Raw genomic sequence first — 11,011 nt, forward strand, 5'->3', positions numbered from 1 at the left:
TACACCACAATACTCTTTCAACAAACGATCCTTTAGGTTTTGAAACGGTGGTGCGATGAAGCGCAAGAGAAAAACGGTGGTTTCAGATCAAAACAAGAGGAGAGAGAAAAATAAATTAAAATAATTTTGTTCTTATAAATCATTTTATTTTAATTTCACAAAAATGATTTTGTTTTTAATTTTTTATTCAAAATTTCTTTTTCTTGTAAACAAAACAACTGAGCGAATTATAAATTTGTTAAACTTATTTATTTATTTAATTTGCGTAATGTTATATTGAATTATAAAAATAGCAAAGTTGTTTAATTTAGCTATGAAATTATTTTTAGAAGTAGAATCATATGCAATCAGCTAGGAATTGCCTTGAATTAACAGCTCTAGCAAATATTTGGTAGCTAATTTGTTATTTTCTTGTAGTGCATGTTTTCTTGGTCTTTCAACATGGACATGACAATTTTCCGCTTGGCATAAGATGCATATCTAGAAACATAATTGAGTTTCTAATTAAACTCCCTCAATGAATCAAAACACCATAAATGAGTATATATATATGATATTTCAGAAATGCATCTCCAAATACAATCCAAATAATATACGAACATGCATCTTCAGACCATATTTTGTGTAAAATGGGGTAGACGAAGAATAATGTAATTTTAACAGCATCCCCTAAAATAAATAATATCAACGACATATAAATTTTCAACCATATTACCATGACACAATTTATTATCTGATTGCCTTATGTGTAATCTTTTAAAATTAATTTAATCTTCTAGCTATAATTTACCATTTTAATATGATGATTTACTCTAATGTGTGTATTGTCATGTTTGTATGTATCTCTACCATATAAAATTGAAATTTTGAAAAAAATTATATTCTATTTAGAATAATTTTATAAAGACACTCTCTACCCACTCTATAATTATATAAATTAAATTCATTTAAATTTAAAAGCTTTATATAAAATACACATAATTTGAATACTACTCTCGACTAGAGGTGGCAAAACAGGCGGTGGTCCGCCGGATCAGCCTATTTACCCGTAAAAAAAAGACGGGTTTAGTTGAGATTTTGGGTCTGCCGCCAACCAAAGTTTGTCCGTCAAAACTCGCCCCGTCAAAGCCCATTGCCTGCTAAAGCCCGCCACACTTATTCGTTAAGCTCGTCTCACCTTAAGTCCGTCCTTTTTTTAGTTAATTTTAGTAATTCAAATTTTTGATTATTTTATTTTATACATTTATTTGTAAATATATGCAATATTTTTTAGGTAAAATTTATTTAAAATATACTTTATAAAAAATTGTTCTAAAAAATAAGTGAAAATTTTAATTGAAAGGTAAAAAAAATATTATTAATCAATTAAAAAAATGAAAGAAAAATAATTAAAAAGATAGGTGGACAAGCCCGCCGCCCGCCAATCCGCCACTTTGGCGGAACGGACATGAATTTTATGCCCATTTTATTTGGTAGACTTACCCGTCCCGTGCGTTTTTTGGCAGGTTTAAAATGGGGCGGATACAAAACGGGGCGGGCGGTCCGTTTTTTATAATTTTAGACACATGAAGATTTTGGTATCCTTATCTAGTTAGATATCGATATTTTTTTAATTAAATAAAAATATTTAATGTCACATTATTTTTAAATATCAATTTATTTTTTAAGAAAATTATTAATTTTAAATCAATTAACACTTAGGGCAACTAAAACCAAAAGTTACCCACGAATTTGCCTTTTAGATAAACATTAAATGAAAACTACATTTAGAAAACAAAACTCAGGAATATTACAGTTGAATATTTAAGAAATGAATAACAAGATTTATGAAGGAAAACGTAGGCGGAGAAATGTTAAAGAGAGACACTTTTAATATAGGATAATAATTTAATTGAAGAATAACAATCAACAAGAGATCATAAGAACAGTGTAAGGAGTTGTTTGGTTTGAGTTTGAGTTTGAGAATTAGCATAATCATATGAATAATCCTCAGTTCCTGTTCTGCTTCCTAACGTCGACGACTCCGATTCCTCGGACTGTGTCTTGTTTTCTTCAATCATTAGTTTTTGTTGGTGATATTGATGATGTCTAGAACTACTTCCCTTTTCACTACTCTCATGATCCGGCAGTGGTGTCAACGCGCCACCGTTACCCCTCAAAACTTGCTCGACACCCAGTTGACAAAACCGCCACCTCCCAGTCCACAAAAGCCCCACTGCTCCATTCACCGGATTTATAGTCCTTCCAACAGCTTCATACATAAGTGACTGGAACAAACCTGTTTAATGATCGAATAACTCATTTTCTATAAAGCATGGAGACCAGAAACACATGAATAAATTAAATGTAATAACAAATGTCTCTGTTGGTTTCGGACACGGATAGTGACACAGACATATCTGTTTTCAGAGGGAGTCTACAGAGCTCATATTATGTGTGACTAAAAGTTTGACATAATTGAATTCATTACATACATACCGGATCTTTGGTTGGGAGGAACAGAAGATAGGAAAGACATGAGTGTAGCACGGCCGAAGAATTTAGCAACGAAGAGAGTGGCGTTACCCTGTGCTTGTGGGTTTTGTATCCATGTTAGACAATCACGTAACATGCAATCTTCGCTGCATCCTTTTCGGAGGACACGACAACCGTTGCAACTCATTTTTATCTTCGATTTATTGATTGAAAGGTATTGGTATTATGGAAAGAAAACAGATTTAAGGCATTTATATGATAGTAGGAGTGTGTTGGAATCCTACATCATCAACTAATCAACATTTGTTTGTTTTTTGATAATATTATATTCAAACCATGGTTGAGTTAAAAGTGTTGGGTAGGGTACGGTCATTGTTGTGGGGTTAATGAATCAGAATTCCCAACAAATGGGTGCTCACCTGCAGCTCATATTCTCCGCAAATGTTCACAATTTCTCCATACTTGAAATTGGATTCCCTTCAAATTATTTTTTAAAATAGATAAGTCTAGTGTAATTCAATTTTAAAAGGATTTGTTAAATTACTTGTTGCACAAGTAATTGATTAATTAAGTTGGTTAGACCTTGAGTCTAATTAGAGTTTATAATGTTTAAAGTAGTGTTATATAAGCAACCATTATATGATCATTAGTGCAACACACCAACAAGTGAATGTTAACTGTAATCTTTTAATTGCATTCTCCCAAACCTTTGTTCATTGGACAATTCTTAGGCCACATGTAAGTGGTGGATCAAGGATTTTGATTCAGGTTAGCGACCCAGTGCATGCCTGTCCAGTAATGCTATGCTTCTTAGTTTGGGCTATTTTTTCATAGAATATCTCCATTTAGACTCAATCAACTTTCTCAATCTAATATATATATATATATATATATATATATATATATATATATATATATATATATATATATATATATATATATATATATATATATATATATATATATATGGTGAAATATATTTGTGGTGCTTTTAAATATTTCAAATTTCGTTTTTAGTCCTTCAAAATATTTCCTTCAAAAAATGATTCTTCTAAAAATTTTCATTTACACTTTTGGTCCCTAATACTAAACCTGTCGCTAAGCAATAAATCGTTGCTAAAATCATTGTTAATTATGTCGCTAAGTTGTAAAAATCGTCGCTAAGTTGCAGGAGGGAATATAAGTGTGGATGAAAAAATTTAGAAGGACCATTCTTTGAAGGTAATATTTTGAGAGACTAAAAGTGAAATTTGAGATATTTAGGAGGACCTACAACAAAATATATATATATATATATATATATATATATATATATATATATATATATATATATATATATATATATATATATATATATATATATTTGATCATTCTTTTTAACATATCAAAGAATGTTCAATTGATGTTAAATTTTATAGAGACGATCTATATGATATTAACTTTCAATCTAATGATGAATTTTATTATATGGATATGCGGTAAAGAGTTATCGGGGGAATCATGTTACTAAATTTGACACCTTGATTTCATTTAATACTAAAAATAATTTTATTTCTAAAAAGAAATAAATGAAGGTGACATTTATTTTCTAAATATTAAATAAATATTAATGTAAACTTGTTATGAATTTTCTTGAACTTATTTTATTGATTAAAAAACTTAAGGGGCTAAATCTATAAGATGTTGGGGCTTATTTTACACTACCAAGGGGGCGGCTCGTTCCTTTGCCTTAAATTTTATTTTGTGGCAGTGATACGTCAGTATGTTTTTTAACTCTATTTTAATAAAGATTCAAAATAAAATAATTTTAATATTACAAGAACAAAAAGAAATCTATATCTTTTTTCAAAGGCATATTTAAGATTCGCTCCACCATATGGTATGTGGCAAATTGGATATAAATTCTATAAAATTCAAAATTCATGAAAGCATTTGCCCTAATTAATAATAATTAAAGTGCTGATGTATGTAACACTTAATATAATAACCTACCTGTTAACTTCAGCTATAGTGAAAACTGGTGTGTAATATTGTATTGTAACCACTTTGTTTCTGCTACAAGGTGTGTGATCATCTTCATTGGAGCTACTCCAAAATCTTAAATCAAGATTTTACGTTTATTACAAAGGAGTGACAAAATGTTTAAATCGAAACCGTAAGAGTAATTATTTACTATAGAGATATCAAAATTTAAACAGTATAGTATTTCTTTATTTATGCTAGTTATTTTTATATAAATAAAATTCAATATTCAAGTAGTAAAATAAAGTTAGAATTTTGACCGAAAAATATTCTCACACATATTAATATATCTTTATTGAAGGAGTACATTCTTTCATATAAAATGCCCCAATCTCATTTGTCTTTTTAATACATTGAAGGGTCGCATAATACAGATTTAATGTGATTAAAAATATGAAGAAAAAAAATACACCAATAATTGTCTCTATATTTCACAAACTATAGTTTTGATTTGTGTAGGTCCGAACCAAACTTGATTAAAAGTGTTGCCAAGGTACTATGGTGGAGTCACCTTTAACGATATATAATATGCATGTATATGTTACGTCAGTATTTGAGCTGCACAAGTTTATCTTAAATGGAAGCCAAAAAGTGTCACATATGATTTTTGTTGGAAATACAACTGTTCAAAAAATGAAGATGTGGTCCATTATGGATAGAGATGGCAATTGCCACGTATTCAACTTCTGACTGTAATTTCTATGTCTATAATAAAAGTTATCCTAATGCATCATCAAGCCTCATGCTCCACTTCTGAACAATTAGTATATCGATATCTCCACTGTAAAGTTGTCATCATATTCATAGCTAGTTTTAATGGTTAACAACTCATAATGAATTGAAGTAGGTAAATTATTTAAGTTTAAAAATTGGATTTTACTTATTAGGGTAGTAAAATGGATTCAATCTATTGAGCATAAGCATCTCCGTGTTATCCTCATTTGTTTTGGCCTCATAGAAGTTTTAGGCATGTATTTTCTAATATGTTCGTCCTATATCATTTTGTTTCTTTGTGAGTGCAGACATTAACAGAGTGAACTTTTTTTTTTTTTTATAACTGTTAGGTTTTGGGGATGCAGGGCTAAAAATCCACCCCGCCGGACCATTATTGTTTGCAAAACGAGTCAAGGCTTTAGTCTATCACTCTCTACTATGTTTGTCCTATCTCGCTTTATTTTTTTTGCGATCTTTTACAGGTTGAACATGTCTTTTTGTCTTCAATAGATTTCATTGACTTGTAGAAAGTGTCAAATGGACAAAAGACAAACAAGTGGAACGAACATCGCTCATGCCTTTATTGTTTCGTCCAACTGTTTGTTGTAAGAAGTGTGAGAGTTATCACCTTCTCGTATGATTGGAAATGAGACGAAATAAGTCGAATTTGATTTAGTTTGATTTGTTAAGATATGGTTCAATTTAGAACCCGACTCATGTTCGTCACACATTTTTTGAGTTTTTCTTTACCCACCTCCTTATCTTCTTGGTCACCTCTGGTGAAAAACCCAAAATACCCTCACTTCGGAAATGCACTTCCGAAACGTTTTTTTTTTCAAAATTTGTCTTATTTCGGAAATGCACTTCCGAAAACACGAAAAAAAGGTGTTTTCGGAGATGCATTTCCGAAAACACCCCCTTTTTTGAGTTTTCGGAGATGCATTTCCGAAAACACCTTTTTTTTTTTTTAGGGGGTGTCTTCGGAGATGCATATCCGAAATAATCCAAGACCAAATTGGTCTTGGAATGTTTCGGATATACACTTCCGAAAGAATTCAATAATTATTAAAAAATTAAAATCAAGGTGAATCAATACAATTAATAGGTATAAAATCAAGGTGAATCAATAAAATGAAGGTGAATCAATAAAATCAAGGTGAATCAAAAACTTTTTAATTCCATAAGTAAATTTTGAATTATATAGAATTAAATATAAAATTTATTCATTAAATAAAATTAAGACAAAATCTTTTTTTAATTTTTTTAAACTAAATAAAAAATTATAACTCATTTTTAATTATGAATCATAATAGAAATATATAAATATATAATAATAATTATTAATTTTGTAAGTGAAATATATAAATATATAATATATAAATATATAATAATTAATATATAAATATATAAATATATAATAATTATTATAAATTAAAAGACTATTTTTTTAATTTTTATAATTATTATATAAATATATAAATATATTTATAATTAATATATAATAATTATTATATAAATATATAAATATATAAATATATAATAATTTTTATAAATATATAATAATTATTATAATTATTATATAAATATATAAATATATAAATATATAAATTAAAACACTCATTTTTTTAATTTTTTTTATAAATACATAATAATTATTATAAATATATAAATAAAAATTATAACTCATTTTGTAAGTGAAATTATTTTAGTTTTTTTAATTAAAATTATTTTAAATTTTAAAATATGAATCACAATAGAAATATATAATAATTATTATTCATAACTCATAAATTATATCAAAATATATAATTATTATTATTCATTACTCATAAATTATATCAAATTTATGATATATGAATTAATTAATATCCTAAAATTAATTTTTGGGATTTTTAGATTTTTTTTTTTATTTTTTCGGAGATGCATCTCCGAATTAATCAAAATTCCAAATTTTGGGATTTTTTCGGAAATGCACTTCCGAAGTCTGGAAAAATTTAGAAAAAAAATACTTCGGAAATGCATTTCCGAAGCAGGGGTAAATTGGGTTTTTCGCTGGGGGTGACCCCCATAGGGAGGTGGGTAAAGAAATTTTCCATTTTTTTAACTTTAAATTTGATTCGATTTAAATTCGTGAGTAACTCGGTTCAACTCAATAACTCGAACTCGGTCCGATTCAATGTTACAAAAGTGGACCAAAAATTAAAATTAAAATAAAAAATCTAAATTGTTAGTTGAATATATTTAATTTACACTACGTCCAATAAACAATGTTTTAGAAAAAAATGACGTCTATCATTGTCAACCTTACATCCTCGATATCATCATACTAAATTATAATTCTAGGAGTTTTTCCCACCAAAATTTCCCGCCAAAACTTTTAATAAATAATAAATAAATTAATTAAATAAATAAGTAAATATCATAATTTCAATAATTAATAAATTAATTAATTAAATAAATAAGTAAATATCACTAATTTTGTGTGCGTGTGTGTGATCTAGCGGTGAAACGCTTGGGTCCTGAGAGTGTGCTCCTCTCAAGGAGTCTGGTTCGAAATACCACTAATTTTAATAAATAAATAGTTAATTAATTAAATAAATAAGTAAATATCACTAATTTTAAAATGGCTAAACTCACACGAAATGCAAAACTCCCACTACATCAAAAACAGTTTCTTAATCATCATTAATTATTATTATTATCAATTTAAAAAATGGTGGAAAAAATTGGACTTTAATTTATATGCATAGCAGCATAGGACACGTATTGAAACTACCTTCCTCTACTAATTCAAAAAATATAAAGTGTTATGAAATTAACAAAAACAATAGAGATCAAAGAGAGATAGAGAAGAAAGAGAGCAATATTATCTTATCTTATTTCAAGTGTACTTTACATTGTAATATGGGTCTCTATTTATAGGACTTTAGGGAGATAGAAAATGACACATATTAAACACATATTAAGTATGGAATAGGAAGATGAAGAACTAGGATATGGATGGACACCCACTAATATAAATATTCATAACACTCCCCCTTGGATGTCCATTGAGGATATGTCTCGTTAAAACCTTACTAGAAAAAACCCAGTGGGAAAAATTCTAGTGAAGGAAAAAAAGTACAATATCCCTTGAATGTGAATTGCCTCGTTAAAAACCTTACCAGGAAAACCCAATGGGACAAAACCATGGTGAAGGAAAAAAAAGTGCAAAACATATGTATTTCTCCCCCTCATGCAGACATTTACATGTGAGACGATATTCTTTGTAGTCGTTGCTTAAAATGTCTTCTTCGAAGTGACTTCATGTAGTGGTAATAGTTATGCAGGATTTTATGAAGTTGATGTCATGATTTGTTTCATAGATCTCCATGAAATGGTTGTATCATCACATGTAAATAAATAAACTCTTTCTGATCTACCGTTGTTTAAACGCTTTCCAATTTCTTCGTGTAGGTGAATAATTCTATCTTACTTATAGATTGACCGCAAATGATATATCATGATGTGTATATTTAGCAAGGTGCATTAGTACTCCAATTGCACTAAGATATGGTACTTCAGGACCAAGCAATTTTTATCCTTTTCTCGAGGCCTGAAAAGATCTTCTTCCACATCTAATGATCTAACAACCATATTGGAGTAGGGAACATGTGACATTTGTCCATATAAAATCATTTCAACACTTTTCTATATATCCTTCTTGATGTACAAATATTCTTTTGTCCACAAGCTCAATTTGCAAACCTAGATATATTTTTTCTTTTCTAGGTCCTTCATCTCAAACTCTTTATTTAAACAATTTATAGCTTTTGGAAGCTCTTCAGGAGTTCCAATATTACTTACGTCATCCACATAGACAACTATTATTGCAAATACTTTTTCACATCATTTTATGAAAATACAAGGACACATTGAGTTATTTGTATATCCATCCTTTAGTAAATATTCACTGTGGTGATTATACCACATGCATCCAGATTGTTGTTCAATTTGATGGAGTAGTTTTCTCGAGATCCAAAATTATGTGCCTCTAGTATATTGAACCTTTCAGGAAGTTTCATGTAAATGTCACTATTAAGTGAACCATATAAATAATATGTCATAACATCCATCATATTCGAATTAAGCCCTTCATGTGTTACAAGGCTAATTAATTATCAAAAATCGATTGAATTCACTACAGGTGAATATGTTTTATCAAATCAATCTTAGGTCTTTGTGAAAATCATTGAGCAATAAATCAAACTTTATATCATTCTTATTTTTCTTTTTCACAAAAAACTCATTTATATCCAATTGGTTTCACACCTTGAGGTGTTCGGACTACAGGTCCAAAAGTGAGTCACTTGTAAAGTGAGTTTAATTCTTTTTTAATTGAATATATTTATTTTGGCCAATTCTCACTTATTCTATAATCTTTAATAGACTTTGACTCATGATCCTTATTATCATTGATCATTTTTAGCGCTATATTGTATACAAAGACATTGTCAATATTTACTTTATTTGGTTATCTCAATTTCGGTTCCATTCCATTTCATCCATGACATAATTTATTGAGATCTCTTTATTTCATATTTCAAGTACTTGATTTGTTCTTCTGGAACTGAAAATTGAATTAGGTCAAAATGCTCTTAGCATTTTCATATCCTCACTTGGATCATCTTTAGTTTCTTTTCTTAGTAGAGGACTTTTAACATTGGAACCGACTTTCATACCACGCTTCAGGCGCGACTGTTAGTTACCAAATGGTGTTAATATCTTGGGTAATTTTTGGTAATTTTCAAGTCTTTTTGTGATTAATAATAGTATTTAATTATCATTTGGTATATATATATTCTTATATTTATATTATTGTCGAATAGTTCTTATCTTTGCAATTTGTGTTGGATTTTATAGTTTTCGTTAGATAAATGGAAGCTTGGACCATGGAAAAAGGCTTTGAAGAAGTTCCAAGACCAAAAACCAAGGATTGCTGGAAAAAGGTACCGCGCTAAGCGAGGAGTAGGCCCGCTAAGCGCGGTTTTGAAGAAAAGAAGGAAGTTCTGGCAGAAACTGCCGCGCTAAGCGAGGTCTGGAGCCCGCTTAGCGCGGTTGGGCGGTTTAGCTAATTTTGAGTAGCGCGCTTAGCCGACTGCACCGCGCTAAGCGCGGTCTGCGTAACTCAGTTTTGTTGTTTAAGGGCCAGAAGTGTTTTGAGAGGATATATCACATTCCTAAGACCAAAAAGAGCATATTTTACTGTAGCAAGTCAAGAATTGGAGATTCGAAGCTTTGATCGTCGATTAATCGCCGTAGATGCTTGTTTATCTTCATCCTTTCCTTCTTGAGCAAGCTACCATTCTCATGGATAGCTAAATCTCTTTGGTATCAAGATAAGATGTAATCTTCCTAGCCTTTTGTATGTTGTTCTTGTGAATATATTATGTATGAACAAGTGATGATCAATATAGATGGTTTAGTTTGTTTATTAAAGCTTTTCTTTGGTATAAGTGTTTGAGACATCAATATTTGTATCTAGACCTAACTTTATCATCTATCAAACTATAAATTGCAGACATGGATTTAGCGTTTGATGTTTACTTAGTATCGGTTTTAAAAACGTTATTTGTATTGTTTAAACGGTGGAGAAATCGTCGGTTAAACAATACGGCAAATCTAACTATATCGTTGCGGACACGGACGATATAGGCGTCGATACGTAATTATATTGATCGTTACCGAGTTCATATACGTATATTTATAAGGAGACATACAAATTTAGGTCGATGAAATCGAATCTTGATACATTTTCTTT

At 29.4% G+C, this 11,011-nt stretch overlaps 1 protein-coding gene across 1 annotated transcript; it reads right to left on the minus strand.

Moving 5' to 3' along the window:
* Positions 1 to 1,875: 1,875 nt before the first annotated feature.
* LOC131610942 (LOB domain-containing protein 38-like) lies at positions 1,876 to 2,729 on the minus strand. The gene is made up of 2 exons (XM_058883047.1): positions 2,479 to 2,729; positions 1,876 to 2,278 (listed from the first exon to the last, which is right to left on the minus strand). Exons 1-2 carry the CDS (start codon positions 2,660 to 2,662, stop codon positions 1,917 to 1,919), a joined length of 546 nt encoding a protein of 181 aa, XP_058739030.1. The 5' UTR covers positions 2,663 to 2,729; the 3' UTR covers positions 1,876 to 1,916.
* Between the last annotated feature and the right edge of the window lie 8,282 nt (positions 2,730 to 11,011).

This window comes from Vicia villosa, linkage group LG1 (genome assembly GCF_029867415.1).
Source record: "Vicia villosa cultivar HV-30 ecotype Madison, WI linkage group LG1, Vvil1.0, whole genome shotgun sequence".
NCBI lineage: Eukaryota > Viridiplantae > Streptophyta > Magnoliopsida > Fabales > Fabaceae > Vicia > Vicia villosa.

Bases quoted from the DNA above. Each gene is read 5' to 3' on its own strand.
- LOC131610942 (XM_058883047.1), bottom strand. From the start codon at position 2,662: ATGAGTTGCAACGGTTGTCGTGTCCTCCGAAAAGGATGCAGCGAAGAT. The intron at 2,279-2,478 runs GTATGTATGTAA...ATCATTAAACAG, and splicing joins TCCTCCCAACCAAAGATCCG to GTTTGTTCCAGTCACTTATG.